Source organism: Panthera tigris, chromosome A1 (genome assembly GCF_018350195.1).
Source record: "Panthera tigris isolate Pti1 chromosome A1, P.tigris_Pti1_mat1.1, whole genome shotgun sequence".
NCBI lineage: Eukaryota > Metazoa > Chordata > Mammalia > Carnivora > Felidae > Panthera > Panthera tigris.
This window is the reverse complement of record NC_056660.1, coordinates 81,077,293-81,102,325: the sequence shown is the minus strand read 5'-3', so window position 1 is coordinate 81,102,325 and position 25,033 is coordinate 81,077,293. Positions and strand designations below refer to the sequence as shown.

General features: G+C 55.7%; 3 protein-coding genes across 15 annotated transcripts in view; 1 reads left to right on the top strand and 2 right to left on the bottom strand.

Annotated features, from left to right (window-relative positions):
• Positions 1-1,444, bottom strand: part of MCF2L (MCF.2 cell line derived transforming sequence like) — a 129,625-nt gene extending 128,181 nt beyond the window's left edge. Inside the window, exon 1 of the mRNA XM_042980436.1 lies at positions 1,366-1,444. The gene's annotated coding sequence lies outside the window, so the exon portion shown is untranslated. The remainder of the gene's footprint in view (positions 1-1,365) is intronic.
• Positions 1,442-7,394, top strand: LOC122237211. Of its 4 annotated transcripts, XM_042980478.1 has the most exons (4): positions 2,229-2,844; positions 4,837-4,970; positions 5,576-6,019; positions 7,184-7,394. In XM_042980478.1, the coding sequence occupies exons 2-4, from the start codon at positions 4,956-4,958 to the stop codon at positions 7,190-7,192; spliced, it is 468 nt and encodes a 155-aa protein (XP_042836412.1). In that variant the 5' UTR covers positions 2,229-2,844; positions 4,837-4,955; the 3' UTR covers positions 7,193-7,394. The 4 variants fall into 4 exon arrangements, with proteins under 4 accessions (XP_042836399.1, XP_042836412.1, XP_042836391.1 ...); XM_042980465.1 differs by lacking the exon at positions 2,229-2,844 and adding an exon at positions 1,442-1,522 and having other exon boundaries at positions 5,576-7,394; XM_042980457.1 differs by having other exon boundaries at positions 5,576-7,394.
• Positions 7,395-11,868: 4,474 nt separating this feature from the next.
• The window catches only part of ATP11A (ATPase phospholipid transporting 11A), a 122,447-nt gene continuing 109,282 nt past the window's right edge, over positions 11,869-25,033 (bottom strand). For 2 of the 10 annotated variants that reach the window (XM_042980389.1, XM_042980401.1), the window contains 4 exons: positions 22,622-22,687; positions 21,316-21,419; positions 19,151-19,316; positions 11,869-14,374 (listed from right to left, as the gene is read on the bottom strand). In XM_042980389.1, coding sequence (XP_042836323.1) covers positions 14,165-14,374; positions 19,151-19,316; positions 21,316-21,419; positions 22,622-22,687 — 546 coding nt within the window. In that variant the 3' untranslated portion in view covers positions 11,869-14,164. Of the gene's footprint in view, positions 15,472-17,568; positions 17,656-19,150; positions 19,317-21,315; positions 21,420-22,621; positions 22,688-25,033 lie in introns of all 10 variants that reach the window. The other 8 variants (XR_006215451.1, XR_006215452.1, XM_042980404.1 and 5 more) reach the window with 8 other exon arrangements.

Sequence of the window (25,033 nt, the reverse complement as noted above, 5' to 3'; positions counted from 1 at the left end):
GCTGATTGTAATCTTAACTTCCGGACTAGAAAGAAAAGGACGAGTGTGTGAGTCCACTTTTGTTCCAGTACTGCCAGGACCAGGAGAGCTCCTGTCACCCAGCCCCTCCACACAGCCCTACCCTCCATCCAGCCCCTCCGTCCAGCCCTTCCCTCCACCCAGCCCTCCCCACCATCCAGCCCCTCCACCCAGCCCCTCTGTCCAGCCCTACCTGCCCAGGCCCACCATCCAGCCCCTCCGTCCAGCCCTTCCCTCCACCCAGCCCCACTGTCCAGCCCTCCCTGCCCAGGCCCACCATCCAGCCCCTCTGTCCAGCCCTTCCCTCCACCCAGCCCCACTGTCCAGCCCTCCCTGCCCAGGCCCACCATCCAGCCCCTCTGTCCAGCCCTTCCCTCCACCCAGCCCTCCCCACCATCCAGCCCCTCCACCCGGCCCCTCTGTCCAGCCCTCCCTGCCGCAGTGCACAAGTGTCATCAGTCACTTGGTCTCAAGACATAAGCAAGATGACCCAAGAGCTGCTTTAATTAGTTCGTTCTCAAAAGCGTGCCGCCCACCCAACTTGGGTGAAGGACCGGTGAGGCTCCCCCGACCCCTGCTTCCTCTGCTAGGTCCCAGCCTCCCTCTCCCCCTGGCGGGTCAGACTCCGGCCCAAGGACAGCTGGCACCAGGGGCCTGGGAGGTGGGCTCCCTCCTTCCCCCAGGACTGCACCTCTCCAGAAGCTCAGGACAGTGCCCCCAGTGTCCCCAGGCAGAGAGGCACAGGCAGGAGAGAGAGAGCCTTCTCCATCGCAGAGTTTCCCACAGCTAGTGTAGCCCCAAGGGCACAGAGAAACCAGATGTCAGGCCTATTCACTGTAACAACCTCCGGGCTGGTGTCCCCACTGAGCACCAAACTGTGTTGGGGTCCTTTGGCTGTCCTGTCTGCCTCTGAAAAAGCCCCTATAAGCAGCTAGAACCCGGAGAGACAATGGCACCCGTGTCTGGTTCTGTCCCTCTTTGGAGTCCAGGTGTCCCCCACATAGCACCCAAGGGACCCGGGGGCTGGGTGATGGGGATGTGGCCAAGCACAGCATAAGACCCAAGCCAACCAGCTTTGCCGGCTTTTCCCTTGGCTTGGCCGCCTCCCTGCGCACTCGCTCCTGCATCAGGCAGCCCCTGCCCTCACAGAGTTCCCGGGGGAGCCGGCCTGTGTACACGGGTTCCAGGCATCAGACGTGCCACCACCCTGGCTCAGTGGCGCTCATGCTCTGTGATGTCACCGGGTGGGGTGGCACGAGGGAGGCGCCCGGGCCACCACACACTCTCACTGAACAGACAGCTGCACCAGGACGGGAAATCAGACTCTGCGTCCCCGCTGCTTCTCACCGGAGCTGGAACACTAGAGAAGCGTGTTTGGAGAGGAGCGTCACCACTGGCTTTGTCGCTGCCCCTCGTGACAATCGCGTTATCGGTTACAAATTGTCATACTCAAAAAGTGGTGTTATCATTCATGAACAAAGAAGATGGTTCTAGGAGAGAAAAGGTGAGGGGGGGTGGATCGTCACCTCCTCCCCTGCCCGACCCCAAAGTTGACATGTCCTAGTTTCCTGGTAACCCTGGAGTGTCAGACATCCTACTGTGGAGTCAAAGTTCTGGAAGTTTCACTCGAGGAAGCCAGGAGGCCAGGAGGGTTATGTCCCATCTCAAAGAGGAAAATACCATAGGCAAGCTATGCCCACCCGGAGCCCACTGAGACTCTACGGGCAACTGGGTGCCCCCTCCCCAGCCTCTATCAGCGGCCACCCCGAGCCGACTGCACTGCCAGACTCTGCCTTCCTGTGCGGGCGCCCAGCCCAAAGCCGCTTCTGCAGGTGTTTTGGTGAAGACTGACCCCCATCTTCTGCCCTCTGTGAAGGATGGGGGCCTCTGAGCATCACGGGGGCTGCTTCAGAGGTGGCTCCGGGCCCAGCGTCACCTGTGCCCGCGTGTCTGCAGCCCAGAGTCCCCACCTACCAGGAAACAGCTTCACCGATGTTCTCACAAGCAAACACGAGAGGAGAAATGCACTGAATGCTTGTTAACAACTTCTGTATCAACTGAGTCTGGGGCCACGTGCCGTGTGTCTGTCGGTAACATTCCAGGCCACCTGTGTGTCACACAGACACTGCAGGGGCCTCTGGCTCAACCGCAGGGATCCCCCCATGTTACAGAAGTCAGAGACCTCTCCTTCTGCCGTGACCGTGTCCTCATTCCGCTCGCCAAGATGCCACTTTCCCAGACAAAAGTCGAGGTTTTAGCTAAAGACTGCACCACGGAGCCTGACACTCAGAAAGAGAGAGAATCACCAGCAAGCTGCAGCAGTGAGGATGGGAGAGGGGAGAAGCAGTTGCAGGGGAGGGACTCTGCTGGAGGCCGAGGCAGGTTTCTGGCTACATGCAGTCCTTCCGCCTGTTAGATGTTCTCGGCCGTTCTGCGGCTCCATCGCTCCTGCCCCTGAATTATGGCCTCCTTCTAACCGTTCCTGCAAGTTTTTCCTTAAGAAAGGCTTGCCTCTACCATGCTCTAAAAAAGACTCACCCTGGAAACTGGGGACATGCAACTCGGAGCCCCAAGCCCAAAGCCTCCGGGGCACAAGCCCACCCCGTGGGCTGTGGGCCCCTGCTTTCCAGCAGCTCTGTGCACAAACCACTTCTTTGCACAATTGTATGAGGCAGCGAGGCGACACTCCCATTTCACAGAAGGCAAAACTGATGCAGACACAGGCACGCGGAGGCACCACAACCCGGGAGTGGCAGCCAGGCCCAGATTGTGGCTTCAGGGCCCGAGAGGGCGCAGCCAGCCCACGGGGTGGGACGAGGCGGGCAGGTCCGGAAACTCTACGGGAGTCCTGAGATAGAGCCGACTCACCCCAGAGAGCACCGTCCTCCCCACCCACCCAGGTCCACGGCAGGAGTGTCCTCTGTCCCCACCTCACAGGGTGTTTTTCCCACCTGCTACAGCTGACCCGAGGAGGCTGGGGCAGAACGCAGCTCTCAGAACCAGCTTTGGGCCAGTCACCCCACGGATTTGCAGGGCACAAGGCCCTCCAATGCACAGGCTCTTTCCCCAGGCCCCCCCCCAACCCACCCCCGCCCGCCTACCTGCCAGGTGGGGTCCTCCGCCTGCCCAGGACTCCAGGACTCGGGCACCAGTGGCCCCTGGGGATGCACTTCTATTTTGGTGGCGCCCCTGCAGCTCCCCGTGGACACACATCCTGGGGCGTCTCACAGCATCCCCTGCACATCCTCCTGGGCCTGCTCCGGGTGCCTTGACCCCTTCCTAGTCTAGGGGCTGCCCCTGGATGGGATGTTTCCAGCAAGGATAGGAGTTGTGCTTGCTGGGGGCAGAAGTCTGCTCCTCCCCCAGCTCACTCTTGATTCAAGTGTCGGTGCTGCCCAGAGAAGCCAGACTTCCTTTAAAAAGTGGTAGAACGGCCTTTGAAGTCGGAGGACAAAAGCCTTGTTATTTTGAGTCTGAGAGTCTTCTCTTGAGTCGAGCTTTTGAAAAGCTCAGCGACTAGAGGGGGGGGCGCTGGGCCACCGCCTTTCCCGTTGCCGGCTCCCTGCGACCAGGTTCCGAAAGATGCACGTGGGTGGACCCCTCCTGTGCCCCCATGCCCACCTGCCCCTCACCTGTCCCCACACCTGTCCTGACACCCGACCAATCAGCGGACGCGTTTCAGAAGAGCCCAGGATGTGGCTCTTCAAGGTGGGGGGGGGGGGGGCATGGGTGACACCTGTCGCGTCCGAGAGGACCCCGTCACGATGGGGAGGGGCATCTGTGTCCTTGGAGCCCGCTGCCCTCCAACCTGTGACAGCTGGGACTCCGGTCGGGTCCCCCACGTGGGACGGCCCCTCCGCGTCCCACCCCCTGCCCTTTCCGCCGCCCCTGCCCCCGCGCACCTGCCCGGCCTGGACCGTCCTCACGCGTCCTCGGACTCCGCCACAGGTGCTGCTCTAGGCCCGACCGCTGGGGGAAGGGCGGCTGAGGGGGAGGGGTGCTGGGGAGGAGGGCGCACGAGGGAGGCGGAGAAAGGTGGGGGCGGGGCCGTGGTGGAGGGCGGAGGGGGAGGGTGAAGGCCGCGGGAAGAGCGGAGGGAGAGGAGGGGCTCCAGGCAGGGGGCGGGAGAGGAGAGAGAGGGGTAAAGGTCTGGGGCAGGGGCGGCCTCGGAGGCGGAGGGGGGCGGCAGGAGGGGAAGGAGATGCCCCAGCCCGCCCTTCTCTCCCTCACGTGTCAGGGGGCCGGGGTCGTGCCCCTCCGCCCAGGGTCGCCCCGGACCGGATTCACATCGCACACCCAAAGGGGACACGGGCTGGGCTTGGAGTTCTGCCCTGGGGCTGACCGCGGCCTGACCCCAGTTCCCCGGGGTCGCACCCTGCTTCGGGGGACCTGTGCAGAGCCACCCGGAAGGAGCTGTGCGTCTGCTCGGAAGCCCTGGACCGGCTCGGATCCCCCAGCTCCCCACGACCTTGTCAGGGGTGGCCGGCCTGGTGCTGGGTCGCCACAAAGCCTGCTGTGGTGCACCAGGCCAGCTGTGTGTGTGGGGGGGGGAGGCTCCTGGGGGAAGCGGTGCCCAGGGCAGGACAGGGGTCAGAACCAGACCACACTGTTGGAAACACTGCAGCTGCCTGTTCTCACGACCCAGGTCACCAGTGGGCAGGGGCTCCCTGCACCCCTCCGTATTTATGCCCCAGGAAGGCAGCCCAGAGAGCCAAGGTGGCAGGGCCCCCGTGTCCCTCCGGCTGGCTTGAGTACCCAGCCTTGCAACCCGTGTTTCCAGGGAGAGGAACTAAACCTTTTATTCTTGTGATTTCCCAGGTTCAGGGAGGGGAGCCTCTGGAGTAGAGCTGGAATGTGAACGTGGTGCAGCATACAGAACATCCTAAGTGTTGACCCGCACGGAAGCTTCATCTTGGTTGAGCCTTTAAAGCGCCCGCATGGAGTGGGTAAAGGTGGGTGGCTTGTTGAAATCAAACAACGGGCTTCTGCCAATAGGGAAATAAATGTAAACCCAAGGCAGCTCTAAGCCCAGGACACCTAAGCCCCACGCAGGGGATGGTGACCCTGACCTGGAGGAGGGTGCCTGGCACTGACCCTGCAGGAGGACTTTCCTCTCCCGGGTGTGGCTCTGTACGTCACCTGTGGGAGGTCTGTATGCACCCGGTGGGCACCCTGGTGGCCAGGGCACGGGCTGGGGCGGCTCTGCGGAGGGTCCAGGCTCTGGCAGCCTGGAACGCGGGGCCCGCGGGTGCCACGCTCTCCTGGGAGGTCCTGGGGCAGGCGGTGGGCACAGCACAGGATGGACCCCTGAGTGCGTGGACAGAGCAGGCAGGCTTCGCCAGGAAGGGGGCAGGCTGGCTCAGGAAGGAGCAGGTGGCTTGAGGGGGACAGGAAATCAGAGGAAGGAGAAACCCCTCTGCCTGGCAGAGGGCTGGTGGCCGGCAGCGGCCCCAAGACCCAGACAGGTTCCTCTTCTCGGAGGGGCCCCAGTGAGGCCGGGGGGCTCCAGTGTGGTGCGCTTTGCCTGTGTCTTTGAGACCAATGCCCTGGCCCCCAGGACAGCATCAAAGGCCCTCGGGTAAGAGATGCTCTCAGGAGGCTGCAGGAAATACCACGGCCAAAGCGAGGTGGCACAGGAGGGCGGCTCCGCAGGATGTGCAAACAGCGCCGCTGGTGCAGAAGACCAGGGGAGATGGCTGGGACCCGTGCTGTGACTCCGGTGAGAATGTGCCGGGCTGCAGGCTTCAATCCCAGGGGCCAGCCAGGCCTGGGCTCCAAACCCGAGTGTGGCTGCCACAGGCAGGATTCCCGCCCAGGATCCGGGACCCGCAGCTCAGTCACCCACACCTGCGCGGCCACGGAACCTGCAGCCCAGAACATTGTTCCTTCTCCACGAAAGCTTTCTGCTTTGGTGCAGGGTCACCGACGCGGTGGATGTACAGAGGACAAAATGAGACGTCTGTGCTGCTTGGAAAACGTGAGGGCTGATTCCAAAGCTGAGGTAATTCGAGAGGAAATGAATTCCCCTGAGTGCAAAGCTGGCCCGAGCAGCACCCTGCTGGCGTCCTGCTCATTATGGCGCCATGAGTCCTTTGTGCGACTTTGTGGCTCTCACAGCCCCCCGAGGCCCATGGTGAGGCCCGTGGTGAGGCACGAGGAAGTTACCACCACAAATGGGGCTCTGGGGGTGCACGGCCAAGCAGAAATACGAGGGAGAATTCGCAGGTAGTATCATCTGCTTATCGTGAAGGAATCAGTATGAGAGGGGAGACTGCAGGGGAGAGGCTGGGCTTCTCCCTGCCAGCCGGCCCTCGGTCCCCAGCGCACGAGCACATTCCCCCAGCACACAACCCCAGCACACACTCCCGGTGCACGAGACACGCTCCCAGCACACGAGCACAGTCCACCAACATGCAAGCACACACCCCCAGCACACACTCCGAGCGCACAAGCACACGCCCCCAGCACACGCCCCCAGCACATGAGCACAGGCCTCCAGCATGTGAGCACATGCTCCCAGCACACAAGCCCAGCACACGCTCCCAGCGCACGAGCACAGGCTTCCAGCATGTGAACACACACCCCCAGCACACAACCCCAGCACACACTCCGAGCGCATGAGCACAGGCCCCCAGCACACGCCCCCAGCACATGAGCACAGGCCTCCAGCATGTGAGCACATGCTCCCAGCACACAACCCCAGCACACACTCCGAGCGCACGAGCACACACCTCCAGCACGCGAGCACATGCCCCTAGCACACAACCCCAGCACACGCTCCCAGCGCACGAGCACACGCTCCCAGCACCCCAGTGCACACTCCCAGCACATGCCCCAGGCCTCAGCTCCAGTGAGTTCTGAGGTTGGTCCCGACAGGTGTGAGTTGAAGTCTGCCTGCGGGTTCCAAATCAGTTGTTGAGATTTCTCCCAGCACCTGCGAGGCTGTGACAGTGGCATCTGTGCCCTCCCCTTGGAGTCCTACAGAGCTGTCCCCGTCGGTCACTGTGCCCAGTGGCCAGCCTAGGGAGGCCCCTCTGCCTTCCAGATGGTCCCCGTTTCTCCTTGTGTTTGAAACTACCATTTGAGATTAAATCCTTTACGTAAATGTACTGCTCTTGCAAAAAAGTCTCTGCGCCCCTGCCTGATCATCCTTTCTGCTGTCCAGCCCAGGTAGTACTTACCATCGTGGGATGGCCCACAAACGCTGACAGTGGTAGCAGGGTCTCAGTGTGACATGCGGGACATCACCGGTCAGTATTTTAGCCTCTGTTTGCCCTCCCAGGACATAGACACTTTTTACTCCACTGGCTTATAAAGATTGAGGAAGTGTAATCATTTACAAACAAAACAAAGTCTAAGCTAATTAAAACATTTATTTTGAGGGACACCTGGGTGGCTCAGTCAGTTTAGTGTCTGACTTTTTATCTCAGTTCAGGTCATGATCTCACAGTTCATGAGATCAAGCCCCACGTTGGGCTCTGTGCTGACAGCTTGGAGCCTGCTTGGGATTCTCTCTCTCCCTCTCTCTCTGCCCCTCCCCCCTTGTGCTCCCTCTCTCTCACTCAAAATAAATATTTTTTAAAAACATTTATTTTGATACTTAAGTCATATTTTGAGACTTTCTAGTAGGTCTTCAAAAATTCTAAAGACACTGGGGTGCCTGGGTGGCTCAGTCAGTTAAGCGTTCGACTTTGGCTCAGGTCATGATCTCACGGTCTGTGGGTTCGAGCCCCACGTCAGGCTGTGTGCTGACAGCTCGGAGCCTGGAGCCTGCTTGGGATTCTGTCTCCTCCTCTCTCTGCCCCTACCCTGCTCATGCTCTGTCTCTCTCTGTTTCTCAATAATAAATAAACGTTAAAAAATTAAAAGATAAAATTCTAAAGATACTAAAACTATCTGAGAGTCTCAAGAGGATCTGTTTGTTCATCCTTCATTATCTCAAAACCCTTTCTCTCTCTTTGAATCTTGTAAAAACCAAGTGAATAAGAACATTGATGTGGATTTTTTTCAAATTATGATTTTGTGCAAGGATTTTTAAAGGCTAATATACTCTTCATAAGCAATGCATCAAGGAATCCGTATTTCTTAAAGTGTAAACAAATAAATTAGGGGGCACCTGGGTGGTTCGGTAGGTTAAGTGTCTGAGTCTCGGTTTTGGCTCAGGTCATGATCTCAGTTTGTGAGTTCGAGCCCCACATCAGGCTCTGTGCTGGAAGCATAGAATCTGCTTGAGATTTCTCTCCCACCTCTCTCTGTCCTTCCCTGGGTTTCTCTTTCTAAAAAAAAAATAAACATTAAAAAACAATAAATTAGGACAGCGCCTGTCAGTGGGCCCCGAGGGTGCCAGGCACAGCAGCACTGTGGTTTCCGGATGTTGTGATTTCTAGTGTCTTGCTGATGGGTCTGCAAAGAAAATGCCATAAGGACACGTGATAGGTCGCCTCCAGTAATGTGCTGTGGGGCCTTAAGTGTAAATTTCTCTGGACGTTGAGCAGCAAGTATTTACTCCAGATTGGCTGGTTTTAGCCATGACACCTGTCCACTAACTATGGGGTTGGTGTCTTCAGTGTCTGAGAAATTCTTCATCTGGTTAATAGTTGACGGGTTCTCGGATTAGGACAAGTGAATGCATCTCGGTGATAAGTTAGACATTTGCTATTTCAATGTTCCTGAATTATTCCAATGAGTCCTGAAATCATAAAAATGTACAAAATGTACAAAGGTGAGTATTTTTCCTAGGGGAATTAATATATTAAGTTTTAGGGGTGCCTGGGTGGCTCAGTAGGTTAAGCATCCGACTTTGGCTCAGGTCATGATCTTGGGTTCGTGAGTTTGAGCCCTGCGTCTGGCTCTGTGCTGACAGCTCAGGGCCTGGAGCCTGCTTCGGATCCTGTGTCTCCTTCTTTCTCTGCCCCGTCCCCCTCCTCACGCTCTCTCTCTCTCTCTCTCGAAAATAAACATTAAAAAAAATGTTAGTGGTATCCCCTTAATGCAGGAAAGAAATTGAGAAAGTATGTGTTCTCAAGACTTTCCCATGAAAGAGAGTGTTGTTAAGCTAGGATAGGACCAGGTGATGTGCACGGTTGTGTGTTCACGTGGGCACAGGTGAGTGGGTTTGCCGTTACATCTTCGAGCTTCAAGCCAGGCGAGTGTACTCATCAGCCGCCAGGGGTAGCGTGGCCCCAGGTTTGGGCCACCTGAGACAGGTGTGGACACCGGACAACCAATAACAGGCCCCGGAGGCCCCGGGGCCCCAGAATCACTGGAGGCATTTACTTCCTGTTGTGTTTCCTAGAGTCTGGTGTTGGCCACTAGCGTTTGGTTGGTGATTGTGACCGTCACCCGCTCAGCGTGTGATACATTTGCTGTGTGGTGCTTGTGGTGCACAAGGCCGGGAAAAGCCCCAAATTTAGAATTGCACACAGTGGAACCCTAGGCCTGACCTGGTTCCTCCCAGGGGCTTGGGGAGGCCCATGAGGTGGCAACCCCAGAACCGAGCATCCCCAACCTTAGGGCTCTATCCTTGCCGCCCTAATTTGGTCAGAATCCCAGGATCTGGGGCCTGGAGTCAGGTTTTGTGGGTCCGAGGCCAGTCCTCAGACAAGGAACTGGAGGGGGGGCAGCGGCCATTGGGCAGTGTGGGGGCAAACGGCCCCAGAGGAGGAAGGGGCAGCGCTGGGACCCGAGTGGGTGGGGAGGAAGGGGCAGCGCTGGGACCTGAGTGGGTGGGGAGCCGGATGCGCAAAATCAGCCCGCAGCCCATCCTGGCCGAGCTGGGTGTGAGCGGAGGGCGCAGGGGCCTGAGGGCGCGGGATGAGTGCAGGCGCAGGCAGGATGGTGCGAGGGCAGGACGGTGAGAGGGCAGCCGGCGATCCCATGATCGGTGAATGCAGGCGCTGCCCCCCATTTCTGGGAGGACGCCCCACCTTCAGCCCAGACACACACTCAGGTTGAGAGGTTCACCCTGCAGCTTCTGTCCCCAGAGATTTAAGCCCAACTGCTGCTTTTTTTATTAATAAAGAAACCAAACCAGACATTTTTTCTTCTTTATTGCAAGCAGATTCAAGTCTTCTGCTTAGATAATCTGCAGAAAAGTCCAATATAATTAATATTATCAAGTCATACTTTATCTACAGAAATAAAAGTTAAAAACAGTAGCATACAAAATAAACTTTACAGAAATGTAAGATTTGGTTTAATCACAATTTAATTTTTCAAAGCAGGTTAACATTACTATTTGGAGGCTGATCGGCCATCTTAAATGCACCTACTATATTCAATAATTTAAAAATAAATTCCAGTATTTATGATGATGACAACTATAGATACAGTTCATGTTAAATGCATTTTGAAGGTTCTTTTACTACGTTACATAATGAATGGACATTTTAAATGGCAATGCAGACACGTCATAATTTTAAGTCAGAGACAATATATGCATATTAAAATTCTGTATATTTTCATAAGGTAAAAAATAAAGCTATATAAACTGATCTTTAGATTTTTTCTGCAAAAGTAGAATCACCCTTTAATAATACTTCCAACACATCTCCATTAAAGCTTTGTTTCTAGACAATATCAGAATGATTCTCATTCCCACTCACCCACCCGCTAGCTTAAAAAAAATTGCATTTGCCAACTGACATTTTTCCTGTTTTTAAATGGGAAACTTCCAAAAGAAATGGAGAAGGCAAGACACTGAACAACGAAACGTGACACGCAGCTGTTAAATAAATAATGTGATTTTCAAGGTGAAGTAAAGCTGTTGCATTAGGTTTCACCAGTCAGTGCAAAACAGATGCACTTAGTGGTTTTAAAAAAAAAAAGGTGGAGAACTCCCTTAGGCTGCACTCAACATTTGGTTGATGTGCAACTATTCGAGACTAATGAGAACAGCACATGGGAGACATTTTTGTAGTTAAAGCTGCAGAATCTCACCAGGCCAAAGGACAGTTCTATCAACCTGTACCTGCAGAAGCATTTCTGGCCTCCTTCCCAGGCTCAGGAACCCCCCCCCCCCCCCCCCCCGCCCTGCCCCAGGCTTCTGTGCTCTGCGTTCACCCTATGGAGTCAAATGCTCCATTTGAGCTGGTCTGGGAGAAGAGGGTGTGTTTCCCCAGCTGCCCAAGGCAGGGTGCCAGCCAGAGCCCAGGGATGCCCGGGTCACAGAGGAGCCTCTCTGCCACCGTCCTAAGGGCACAGCTGCAGGCAGGTGTCAGTGGCGGGGGGGGGGGGGGAACCCCGAACAGGAGACGCTTATCAGGCCAGAGCACCACAGCGTTGTCCGTCCACGCTTGCCTCCGGCGTCCAGCCAGGGCACAAGGCTCGAGGTCTAAGGAGCCTGGTCTTGCCAGAGCTCCTGGCAGGGTCCCCTTAGGAGGGAGGCAGGATGCACAGGGCCCAGGGAGTGCGTACGTGTGTGCACTGTGTGTGTGCGTGCATGCTGAGACACGTGCACGCCTGTGGCCCTGAGTAGATTCAGAGTTGAAAGCAGGAGAGAGACGGTGACTGGGTCAGGACCACCCGTGCTTTATTGGTGACCTGTTCTTAGGGGATGGTGTGTGGGTCCAGAACCAGATGCTGGGACCAGTGTGGGAAATTATGAATTAATTCATTAACATGTGCAATCCTGAACAAGGTTTTCAAAACTAAGAAAAATGCTAAAAGTTGACATGTCTTGCTTTAAGGTCAGTTTAAGGCCAGTAAATATTAACTACTGTTGGTGAAAGAGCGCACGGAGTACCACGTGCGGCCTTTCAGCGGGTTCTTCCTCACCTCTGAGGCTCTGTCTCCCGCCTCTGTTTCCAATGATCAGGCACAGTCACTTAATATTTCCCAAACAATTTTGTAAAAGACATTTTGGAGCATGTAAGGAGTTAAGGACTTTCATAAGGAGACTTGCATCATCAGAGGTAAATGGTGACCGTCTCAATACAGGTGGAAAGAGGATACTGAACCATCCCTCGAGAAACTTCTATCTTAAGGCCGAAGGATGGAAATCGAAAACAAAACAAAGAGCAGATGATAATCACAATCAACTGTGAAGAAAAAGCAAGCAAAACATTGTGCTCTAAATACGCCTTCAACTAATCACTGCCACCGGAAACACCAAAAACAAACAGGTGTAGAGAATAAAATCAAATCTGAAAATTCACATTCATCGGGTATTGAGACATTCAGCCAAAACTCTCACCAGAATTTAAATGTAAAGTGGCCAAAAGTTCACCAACTTAAAAAATAAAAGCTCTAAAAACATACTTTAAAAATTAGGTGCGGTATGTTAACAAATAAATGAATAAAAGAGATAGAAACAGCTATGAAAATACTTCAGTGCAAAGGCAATTTTAAGATTTCTAAAAAAATACGTTACAAAGAATTTGTTAACTAAACATACAGAGAATCTGTCCCCCTACAGGTGGCGGGGGGACATTTATACCCATAGTAGGTTCTTAAAAACGGCTGTAAAAATGCACACACCACCGTTCGCAAGGTCCGGCGCGGACCTGACGGCCCGGGGCCAGAGGGCGTGACCGAGGCGTTACCGGAAGGCGTAGCCAGGGAGGGAGGGGGGGGGGAGGGCGTGGCGAGGGCAGAGGGCGTGACCAGGGACAGCGGTGCAGGGAGGGCGTGAGGTCAGAGCGGAGAGGACGTGGGGAGGGCGGAGCGGAGGGCGTGGCCAGGGCGGAGCGGAGGGCGTGGCGAGGACCCTCAGGGCGGAGACCCTCTCTTACTCTTTGTTCTGTCTCCTGGTCTTTGGTATGGTGTTTCCACTTCACTTGAACTTATCCCAACCACTGTGTGTACGCATTGAATTAACTCCCTAGTTCAAATAAATATTTTATAGGCGAAACATTATACAATCAAATTATGAAACCTGAACTTCCAAAAACACCTGAAATCCCGCATCTCCGAAGTAGACGCCGGGCTCACTCACCGACGTCCCCGGTTCCACAGCACGGGATCCGCAGTGGGCAAGGTGCCTGCTTGTACTTTAGCTTCTGGGTGATGCTTTTCTTAAAAGGCATCAGTTTCAACATGTGAACTTGAATCTCAGACTGAAATCTCAGTCTTCCTTCCGGACCATTAAGGCTATGTCAAAGAGGTTATTTCTAGAAACAATTACTGGTGCAGAGAAGTGCCAGGGACTGTCAGCACACCAGCCTTCTGATGGCTCTGCCACCCCAACTAATGCCCTGGGCAGCACAGACGACAACAAAGCGGGCATCTAACGGAAAACACAATGTTTGGTCAAGGTCTTGAGTGTGGGCAGCAGTCTGGGATGGCAATATTGCTTTTCGGGGTTCAGAGGCCGACTCACCATCAGACCAGTGTGGGCCAGAAATGGATCTTGGAAGATGGACGCGGCCCACGGAGGGCACCTCTGAGTGAGGATATGGAGGGGTCTGACCGTCACAGCCCGCGGTCTGCCCCTAGAACAAGTGGGGGAAGACTTCTCCCAACAAGAGAACATGGGGAGGCTCTATTCTTGGGGGCGTGAGGATAACTATCTCAGAGCTTGTACTGGGAAGGCTCACATGGACGGTATTACTCATTCTTCACACGCGATACTGTTTTCTCCATAGGGCAGCCAGCAGACAGGAAAGACTCAAAGACAGCCTGCAACACACGGGGGACGCTAGCATCCCCTCGAAGAAACAAACTCCACACCAGACAGGACCCTGAAGGCCAGCCCCACCGTGTGGTGGGTTTGGACAGAAGCAGGGCACAGGCCACGACGCTGACAGGCCGTGGGAACACGTGGCTCGAGGGGCTGGTCCAGCCAGTTCTAGAAGCATGAGGACCAGAGGGTTGTGGACAAGGAGGCACAGAAGCAAGGCCAGCCCGTCCCACGGTGAGGACAGGCCCCCCGTGCTCAGCACGGCCGGTGGGGTGGCCACTTGCGCTCCACGTCCGCGGTGCATGTCCACATAGGTGTCCTTCTCCGGAGGTGTCTGAGGCTGGAGGCCCCATGCAGTGGGGACACAGCAGGCCCTGGGGCCCTTCTTCCCAACACAACTAAATGCCCGTCGGAGGCAGTGTGAGGCCACCAGAGCCAGGAGAGGTGACGTGCTGGCCACAAGCTCCAGACAAGTCCCGCTGTCCTGGTCCCTCCTTTAGGGTGGGGAGAGGCTCACACGTGTGGCTCTCAGAGGTCTGGACTGATGGCCTGTCCGCCAGTGGTCCCCCCATGGGGCACAGGGACAGAATGGCTGTGCAGGAGACTGGAGAGGGGAGGCCACGACAGTGACTCCTGTTTTGCGTGTGGGCCTGGCCACGTGGCCCAGGGGCTGGAGCTCCGCCGACAGGCCAGGAGGGTGAGTTCCGGGAGGCGGCTCTGGCCGTGCACGCGTGTGCTCTGTTGGAGAACAGGACAGACAGTGTCAGTCCCAGGACCCCTCACAGGAACCCCACCCAACCTGCGCTGATGCTGCCTGTGGGGGCTCCCGTTCCAGATGCGGTGGGGGGGTGGGCACATGTGACCCATCTGAACTAGGGCACCAAGCGAGCATGGTGACTGTATTCTGGCTAAAAATGGCTCCCCGGCTTGGCTCCACCGTCTGGCAAAGATGATGCATGTCAACATGCGAAGCCTCTTCCGGAGGCCGGAGGGACTGAGACTGGGGTCCACGGTCACCTCCACGCACGCAAACACAGTCTGTGCAGATTCTGACAGCTCACGGGACCCTGTGGCCTGGCCTAGACATCCTGAGGTTTACCGGGCAGTGGGGAGTGGGGGAGCAGTCAAGGAGAAATCGGTCTTAAAGGAAAACCGTCCCCAGGCAGATGTGCCTGTCACACTTCAAAAACCTAATTCAGAGTGCTCTTTGTGCATGGCTGCAAGCCTGTGCCTCTCAGGGGCAGATGTGGCTCCACGCGTCAGCCTGTGGACAGCAGAAGGCCTGCGCCAGACATCTGTCTGGGCCGGCGTTCAATGCAAATCATGCAACGTTCCCCTTTTTTGTCAAAATACACTCTTTCCTGATAGACCTTTCAGGTGAAGCTGTTTCCACAACGAAGTCCGCGGAACAGGCTTTGTTCTGGCAAAATGAACCCTGAACACATTGGGGGAGTAGCAGCTCATAAACACACGTGGGATAACATGGGCCACAGCACACGTGTGTGTGGGCACAGTGCACGGCCGTGTGTGGCCCGGCCACTGTCAGGCACGTCACTTACCTGGGATAGAAACACACACGTGTGCATAAAAAGCAGGGTTTTTTTTTTTTCACCATGAACCCCTGTTATCAAAAATGGCACAGCACAGCAAAACTTTGGAGGAAGAACAAACCGTCTGGAAGGACCACAGCACACCCGGGAGGCCCGCCGGGCGGCGTGGCGGACACTGTTACCTATCCTTGGCTAGTGGCGCCTCGGCCGCGGTAAGAGGTCCTTCAGAAGTGGCCGGTCCGTGCTGGGCGCGGCAGCGACCGATGCTTTGAGTTTCGTGCTCTGCTGCAAGGTGAGGAAACATACTGAGAGGGGCTGCGCCCGGCCCCAGAAGCGCCTCCCGTCCGTGAGCACAGTCTGGCCTCGTGGCCGACGTGGGGTTTGCTCTGCCAGTGGGCGCCGCTGGACCGGGCCCCTCTGTGCCCAAAGGGCATGTGGTTGGCCGCGGAAGTCTGTGTGGGCTGGGGCCGTGGGGCGGGCACGGCTCTTGACATGGGCACCGTCGGGGAAGGAGCGGGTCTTCCTGATGGCGCCCTTCACCAGATGGAGCCCGAGGGCTGGGGCCGCCGAGGGCCCGTGGGGGAGCCCCGGCTAGAGGGGCCAGACTGGCCACACTCGCTCCAAAGGGGAGGTACCACACCCTGGTCCCCTGCCCCTTGGCCCCAACTCCAGGAGCGCAGAAATCCTGGCCTGAGGCTAGACCCCTGAAGGGTTCCGGAGTCACAGCACCGCAGGTCAATGGGGCCAGGCCTCCCGGTGCCGGCTTTCTAGTTCAACCGTAATAGTTTCTCAGTGGTCGGGAGAAGAGAATCGTTAAGAGGTGGACAGGTACAGGGTCTGAGACGTGAGTACGGGAAGTACAAGGTCTTCTGGGGAGAGAGGTGCGGTCGCTGCCCTTTGCACAGGTGGGATCGTATAGAGAATACAGCTAAATGCAGACAGAAATACACATATATGGGTCACATCGGTCTACACTGGAAACCTGGCCCCTGTGAGGTTTTTCTTTGTATCAGAACAGATGGGAGGAAACAACTGTCCATTTGAAGTGAGGACCGGTCTAGGCTCTGTTCCTCCAAAGTTTTGCAGGCGTCGGGTGGCTCCCCAGAAGCACAGGCATATCCACCCGTGTGTGTGCCAGGCACTCTGTGGTGTGGCTACACCCGCGGGCCGCCCCATGTGGCCGAGTACACTGCAGGGAGCCCAGCGCCAACCTTCTCCAGCGGCTAGAGGCAGGCTTCCAAGATGGAGTCTTAACAAACCGCCTCCGTAGTGAAAGTATAGATTTTTAGCCCAGAGTTGACAGGATTTAATCAATTTCACAAGCACATCCTGTAACTTAAGGTGTTCCTAATAATTGCATTCTAGATGTTTTTAAGTAAGTTGGTTGACAGTGAGATGAAATTAGGTAATTCATTCTAGCAAATTCTGATGGCACTTTAACAGAAAAATTTTGATTGCTGATAATTACTAAAATTAAAAAAAATGTACCATCCTGTGAGTTAAAAAAGTGTTTCAACTGTATAGAATCAAACATTATTAAAGGTATTTTCCTACAAATAAGCTGCCTTGGGAGACAATGATGCAAGCATCACTAATTTTGAGGCATACGTCAACGTGGTATTCAGGTACATGAATAAACTGCTGAAAACAGACTGAAAGCCATCTCTGGACAACACTTCGTGCCTAAAATCTTGGCTCTGCAACAGGCTGTGACCCTGGGTGCCTGCCACAGAAAACTTCCATGTAAGCAGCGAAATAAGCCACTACCGCCGTTTACAGCAAAGTAGAGGGCTTTGTCTAAAAATAATCAGATTTTTAAAAATAAGCTAAAAGGCAATTTGGAGAAACACTGGACCCAACACACAGTCCACAGTTTGAGTGGCTCAGCCCGAGTCTGGTCTTTTCTGCAATGCTCTGTGGGTCCTGAGCATACTCTAACGTAGTGGCCTCAGTTTCCCTGTACACAGAATAGGTCCACAGAGGGGGTTGTGAGTGAGGAGGCCTTGCCCTCCATCCGCCACGGGCTGAGGAGAGACCGGTAGTGCTGAGGTGACTTTGCCCACCTGGGCTCCTGTGACTTGGGAGCCAGTCCCACCCGGTGGCCAGTGTAAGGCGGTGCAGCCCTACGCCCGCAGGAAGGACGTGGCTGCACCTTGGCAGGGGACCTGGTACTTCAAATGGACACCCAGAGAGACACACAGGTGAGTTCCTGGCATGGAGAGAACACAGCCCTCTCTGCATCTCAAGACACAGGTCACCCCAGGGCTTCCGCCATGGGACCGGACACTCCCCAGAGGGGGTGTGCGCACGGCTCTCAGGAAGGTCAGCCCTCTGCTTCCTGCGACTGCAACCCCACCATGCCGAACGACAGAAAAGCATCACCTTGTTCCGTTAGAAACTCAGACTGCTGGAGGTCTGAGAGAGCATAAAGACGGTGGACTGCTCGACAGAAAGGCACTGATTCTCAGTCTGCAGTCCCACAGGGGCCGGGGGGCCGTGCGCAGCGAGACAGGGTGGGGGTGGTTATTGAGGCAGACAGGTTGGAGACAAAGGGCAGGAGGAAGGGAAAAGAGAAACAAGTTTAGGCGGTTGAGCCCGGTTAATCGGCCACCTCCAAGCAAACCACAAGCGTTCCCTCGCCCAGACCAGACCCAGCCGGGCAGAGGCCTCCCTTTCCCGCTGCCCCGCCATCCTCACGGTTAAGGGCGGCCACGCCACGGAGCTCAGGGTGAAGTCGTTCACGAACACCCACTCACTCCTGAGTGCTGCCAGTGCTGAGTTGACAAACACCCACAAAGGAGGGAATCACCAGGAGCCGGGGCGCTGGCCTCAACATCTTAAATTCGCGCAAGACTTCTTTCTAAGAAAGCTCGCCGACCCCACCGGGGCCGGGGGCCTGGGCCTGAAGTGTGCGAATCAGCCTCCTACCTGCACATCCCCCCACCTTCACCTGCACAACCACCTGTGCTCAGCAGGGAAGACGTGAGCCCTGCAGGAACCGCCCTGCCTGGGCTTCTGCACAACCAGCAGGACCTCCCTTGTCCTCACAGGGGCTCTGCACCTCCAGAGGCAAAATCAGGTGGGGGGATGGGGGGATGCCCTCCCTGAGGTCACAGGGTGGGGGATGGGGGACATGCCTTCCCTGAGGTCACAGGGTGGGGGGATGGTGGCGTGACTTCCCTGAGATCACAGGGGTGGGGGATGAGGGGGTGTGTCCTCCCTGAGGTCACAGGGGTGGGGGATGGGGGCGTGCCCTCCCTGAGATCACAGGGGTAGGGGCATGCTTCCTGAGCAGGCCACAGCGGTTTTGAGAAGCTCTGAGTGACATGTGCTGATGGGGCATTCTGCATACGTCGCTTCTTTCCTGAACCCACAATTCAGCCTGTTGGCCTCAATTTGAGGTTGGGGAAAATAAGTGAGCCTAGAAATCACCAGAACTTCCCAATATAAATGCTTAAGTTTTGGGCCACATTCACTATCCCTAAAACTCATGCAGTTTTACACCAAAGTAACGATTAATTAAAAAAAACTTTTTTAGATTTCCGCAAAAGAATTTGTCATTTGTGTTGGCTTAATCCTTCACTCTCGACCATTTTCTATTTCAGCGGAGTAGCTGTTTGGATCTAAACATGGTTAGTCTTGAATCTCATCTACCTCAATGTTTTAAAATCCTATATGGAGGCCTGCTTGGGATTCTTTCTCTCCCTCTCTCTCTCTCCCTCTGCCCCTCCCCTGCTTACTCTCTCTGTCTCTCTTGAAATAAATAAATAAACTAAAAAAAAAAACCCTATATGGTATCATGAAATTCAGTAGTAATACTTGGACCTATCACATTTCCAAACACAACCTTTCCTGCTGTCCTTACAGGGATCACAGTGCCTGTTTCAGGCTGGACACTGGGGACCACGCCCCGCCCCGCCCTGCCCCGCCCCGCACCATCCCTCCCCTGGCGAGCAGCCAGTACCTGGACTTTCTCTGTGGCGCTGGGCCACAGCTGCCTGCACAGGACTTTCTTGAGAACGTCGGGAAGGAGGCTGACAGTGATGAGCAGGATGATGACCAGCCAGGCAGGGCCGCTGGACAACATCTGGATGAACACAAAGTACATCCTTTGATAACTGAGGAAGGGCCTGCAGCGCCAAGGACACGAGAAAAAGGACAGATTGGCAGGTCAGAGGTCATCGGGAGGACGCCGAAACCGCAGCCTGTTTGCTCTGCTGGCACGAAGAGCCCACCTGTTCAGGGAGCTCTTACTGTTGTCACCGATACTCATCAGCCCAGACCCCTGGCCTGTGTGCTGACTACTCACAAGCAGTGGCTGCAGGGCCCTAAGGAACGGGGGAGGAGGGAGGGATTCTAGGGAGTCATCCCACAGCCAGAGGAGAGCCTTGCAGTGGTCAGGACTGGAAAAAAGATTTTAAAAAATTAAAATAGGTGGTTTTTCTGTTTTGCTTTGTTTTTGTATCTTAGAATCATAACCTGAGCAAAGGCTATTAATACGCAGAAGGTGGGGCACCTGGGTGGCTCAGTCAGTTGAGCATCTGACTTCAGATCAGGTCACGATCTCACGGTTAGTGAGTTCGAGCCCCATGTCGGGCTCTGTGCTGACAGCTCGGAGCCTGGAGCCTGTTTGGATTCTGTGTCTCCCTCTTTCTCTGCCCCTTCCCTATTCATGCTCTGTCTCTCTCTCAAAAATAAATAAACATTAAAAAAAAAATCTTTAACCATGCAGAAGGCAAGTGTGGGTTCTCGTCAGCAGAGCCAGCTAAGTACCCAAGGCTCATCCTGTGAACAAATTGGCATCTTTTCTACAAAAACAGCATGAAATGGCCTCGTTCCCAGGCAAATCCAGAGTTCAGAGAAAACATCTACATTGGGCTCCACGAGAGAAGCCAGAAGGAACCCACAGTTAACGTTCTGGCGGTGACCCTGACTTAGTTTCACCATTCTTACGCCCACTGCCTGTGAGCGGGGCAGACATACTCTCAGGGTCAAACGTGGACCAGCACAGACCGTGAGCTGGGGGCAGGCGGGCTGGAAACCACCAGAAGCCCATCTAGCTCAGCACTTGCGGGTCCCCAAGAACATGCAATGCACAGATCTGGCCACTAGAGGCCAGCAACACTCCCAGAGGCGGGGACGAGAGGGGGCACTGTCCCCCAGGGGCCGCCTGCATCATCCAGAGCTGTGTTCAAAGCCAACATGCGGAGGGGAGAGGATGGCCCGTTGAAGGCACTCCCAGGTCATGGCCCTCTGTACCTCCCTGTCCCACGCATGTTCAGGAAATGTTCCTGCTTACAGGGAGGTGGGGGGCACACAGGAGAGTTATAGAAAATACAGCATGTGCTGTGACGGGATCAGGGACAGAGGCTTAGGTGACCATGTGGGACTGCCCCGCCTGTGTGCTGGTTCAAGGGAAGCATCAAGGAGGACGATGACCCACAGGGTTTTGAAGGATCAGTAGGAGCTCACCCAGTAGGCTAGTTGGAAAGGACATTCTGGGCAGAAGGGACAGCATGACACAGGCGTGCCCCTGAAAGCACCAGAGCAGATGCCCGCCCCATCAGGACGCACCACGCCAGCATCACAACTTGCCGGCTTCCCTGCAGGTTGACTGTCCTGCTTATGTTTAATTCACAGGCTTGTTTTCAGCACGGCAGCCACAGCGGTCTTCCTGTAAGAGCATGGGGCCCCAGGCCAGCCCCGCCGGCTCACCCGCGACACTGGCCGTCACTGCTGGCACGGGGGATGCCGAACGAGCCAGGCCTGTCAGCCTGGGCCCCGTTCCAGGAAGCACTGAACATGTGGGACCCGTGATGAGGAGGGTGACCTCCTCCCAGGTTCCCGTTTCAGTAGTGACTTCTTCAGAGAAGACAGGCCAGGCCTGCCGTCTGGACCAGGTTCCCTGCCAAGCACCCGGTCTCGCTCATCCCAGCCGGATCGGGAAGCACTCCTTGCATCTCCCCACGGACAGCATGGGCCAGAGAAGGGGGGAGCACTCGGCCTCGCTCCCCCTGCTGTCCCCGGGCCCCAGCGCTGTGACTTGCCACAGGAACGTCGTGCAGAAAATGCATAAGAGCCCTGGAAGGGAGCATGCGCAGCATGGGGAACGTTTCACCCAGGTCGTACCAGATAATCCCTCCCCAGAGGAGGGAGAAGACAACGTAGAACAGCAGTGACCCCCAGATGACAAAGTGGTTTATCCAAGTCCAGTAGTGCGTATCTAGTGCCAGCTGGAAGAAAGAAAGAGGTCGTCAGTCAGGCTGGTACCCGGGCATGCCGGAAGGAGCCGTGACAGCTGGGAACGCGGGCTGGTAAATAATGAGGAAAACACACAAACTGCCACCAACTTCATTTTAGCCAAAACGCCCACATAAAACCGCTTAGGATAAAGAGAACCTTAGGCTTCGAGAGAGAAAGAAGGTAACCATGGCCCACATCCCGGGAGGCTGCCCCTGTGTGTTTCTCAAACGGGGAGGCCCCAGCGGCACAGTCACCGTGGTGGTTGTCACTACTAAGGAGCTTGCTGGTGGGCTTTGTGCCACGTGAAGACTCGGGCAGATGGTGGGAGGACACACAGAATGGTACCGCGTACAGAATCTGGCTTGACCAGGCGCGCCTGGGGGCTCTGTCAGTTAGGTGTCCAACTCTTGATTTCGGCTCAGGTCATGATCTTACGGTTTGTGGGATTGAGCCCCATGATAGGCTCTGTGCTGACAGCGCTGAGCCTGCTTGGGATTCTCTCTCCCTCTCGTCTCTCTCTCTCTGCCCCTCCCCCACTCATGAGCACACACACGCACTCGTTCCCTCTCTGTCCAAATAAACTAAAAAGAAAAAAAAGAAAAAAGAATCTGGCTTGACTTTAAAAAGACTGAGTTTTCTACAACTTTTTAAACTACAACTTTTTTTCTACACTTTTTAAAAAGTGTTTATTTATTTTTGAGACACAGTGCAAGTAGGGGAGGAGCAGAGAGACAGAGAGAGAAAGAGAGAGAATCCCAAACAGGTTCCACACTGCCAGCGCAGAGCCCAACGCGGGGCTCGATCCCACAAACTGTGAGATTGTGACCTGAGCTGAAGTTGGATGCTCAACTGACTGAGCCGCCCAGGCACCTCCAACACATTAATTTGTTTTAAAGTAGATTTTAATTATATCGGGGAGGGGGAGAGCTGCTTGTCATTGGAAAGAATTCTGATCTGACTCCTTTTGGAAAGAAAAGGCTCATTCCCTCATTTACCTCCGGTGTGGAAGCTTGTGTGTTGGGTGGCCCTGTGTGCTGTTGTGCACTTGACTTATTTAAATGACCGACGATCACCCCTGGGTGGCCCAGGAGCTTGCCTGAGCTGCGTGCATGGGGCTCCCACCCTGGTCACAGGTTACGACAGGTGGGGTGGCATATTCTAGCAGGGTCCACTGTAGCTGGAGAAGGCTCACCTTTAGTGTGACCGTAAATACCATCACAGTGAACACCAGTGTCCCGAAGGTCCAGTTTCCAAATATCTGTGGGGAAAACAGTCCAAACGGTGTCTAGTCAGTACACACGATTCCCCTTTCACACTCAAAACCAGAGTGTTAGATGACACATTTCACTGCTCTTGCGTGCCAACACTCCAGACCCCAAAGCTACAGGGACTTTGTTACTCTGAGGGCGAGAAAGTGGCAGTACATGGCACCCCGGGCACCCCAACCCTGGGGCCAGGCCAGCGGTTTGGGGCTCAGAGCCCTTCCTGCATGGGCCCCCCGCCATCGGCCCCTCGCTGCTCCACGAACACTAAGAGTGAGAAGACACCAGAGCTGGGAGGGGGGTGTGCACAGCGCTTCTGTCCCGGGTTCATGGGGAAGACATGCTCCCCGGCTGCCAGCTCTGGCCTCGCGCACGCTCAGGAAGAACTCAGGAGACCTGCCTGTTCTCTCTCAAACTCGACTCAAACACCTGCCTGCTTTGGAAGAAAAACCACCACAAGAACGGCTTGCGGGTGAGGTAACCACGTCACATACAGTGACACTGTACAGACGGGGTTGCCCCTGGAAAGTCACAGGGAAGGGACAAGTGCAGGCAGACAGGACAGAGCTGCACAGAGGCCCCTGGCAGCCAGCGTGGTGGGCCCGGCTTCCCGCCCCCACGACACGCAACTGAGCCACCTGTGGCGAAGCACAGGGTCAGATCACGGAAACGACACATTTCTCAGCTACAGACACAGACACAGAAAACGAACTGTGACTGCCAAGCCCCCTTTTAGGGAAAAGTCAGCCCAGGGCAGGTTTCCTTGTGCAGGACTGATGCTCTCATTGCCCGAGAACTGACCCCCTCCTGGCCCCTGTGAACTGTGCATCTCAGAAAACGCTCCTAGCCCGTCTTTCAGAGGAAACAGCTTTGTTTCACGAAGAATTAAAATGCTGGATGACAACCGGCCTTCTGTCCCAGTTCGTCTTCAGCCAAAGACATGGCCCCCACGCGATTCAGTGGGGTGAACATGCAGGCTGGCCTCGCGCTACGTTTAGTGAGGTGGGAAGCTACTGGCAGGACTTGAGGACAAGCAGAGCGTCAGGACTCTGTGCAGGAAACAGGCCGCCCGCAGACGCCACCAGTCCCTCACCAGGATGCAAGCAGAACTGACGCAGGGCTCCTGCCTGGAGGCCGTTGTGCCCCAGGGGACACCTGCACTGTCCTTAGACTGTGTCGGCTGCCACAGGGGGTGGGGGTGGGGGTGCAGGGCCACCAGTGGCTGGCGGGTCCGGACAGGGGTCTGCTAACTGCACAGGGCTCCCCGGCCCCAAAAGGCAATAGCGCCCAGACGAGAAACTCTGATCGGAGCGTGGCCTCGTCAAGGCTTAACTTCTGGGGGGGCAGCAAACGTTTTAAACTCTGAGACGGGTCACGGCGTGGCAGCTGTCTACGTGGCCGGTCGGCAGGGTGTTTGGTTTTCACTAGAAGCTAACAGAAGGGGTGGCCTGTGGCGGGGCTGGGGAAGCCAGGGCCCGGAGCTGTGCGTGGGCCCACCCGCGGGACCTGGCAGGAAGGCCGCCTCCGCTTCCTGACACTGGGCCCCACGCCTGCAGCCCTGCTTGGCAGGAAACACGGCAATCTCTGTGTAAAGCGTTGGCCAACAGCCAGACGTGCGAGTGTGAGCATGCACCACAGGGGGACGGGGTCCCACTGCCTCCTCAGAGTCGGTAGATCCCTACGTCTGCTAACGATGGCCGACCGGGGCTATGAGTCACGGCCCCCAGTGCCTCGTGGCCCCGTGGGCCTCAGCTGTAATTTTTACAGGCAAACGATAGCAAAACACAACATGTTGACTCCTGAACAGGAGTTTGGCTGAGGGCCCTGGCAATGAGGACACACCTGCTCTACCTTCACCGTGTCCTCAGCAGGCAGCTTGGGACTCACTGGTACAGTCATGGTGACAGCTCGGTGAACACCCTCCTCACTACAGATAGGAGTCCGCGGGCTAACTGCTAATAGTGCATTTATTGCTGAAGTTCTCTGTCCTCATTCTTAGGGACCGTGGGGGCCGGAGGTGGGAAGGCCCAGGGCAGGAGCCCCCAACACGAAAGTGTGTCCAGGGCGTTTGTCTCCTGAGTGCCCGATCTGTCCCCCACCCCCCGACAAGGACTTCCTAGTCCTGTTTGGACGACACTGAACGCCCAGGAGGGCACCTCCAAGCCTCCCGCGGCCCCAGACCCTCACGCGCCCTCTGTCCTCTGAGAAGCATCTTGGAGGAAAGCATTCTGCTCAGAAAAGCCCTCAAACCAGGACCAACTTAATTTTTATGTGTAAAAATACCCACAACAAACATAACTGTGTTTTCTCAAGATCACGGTCATGAAAACACCGTCCACATG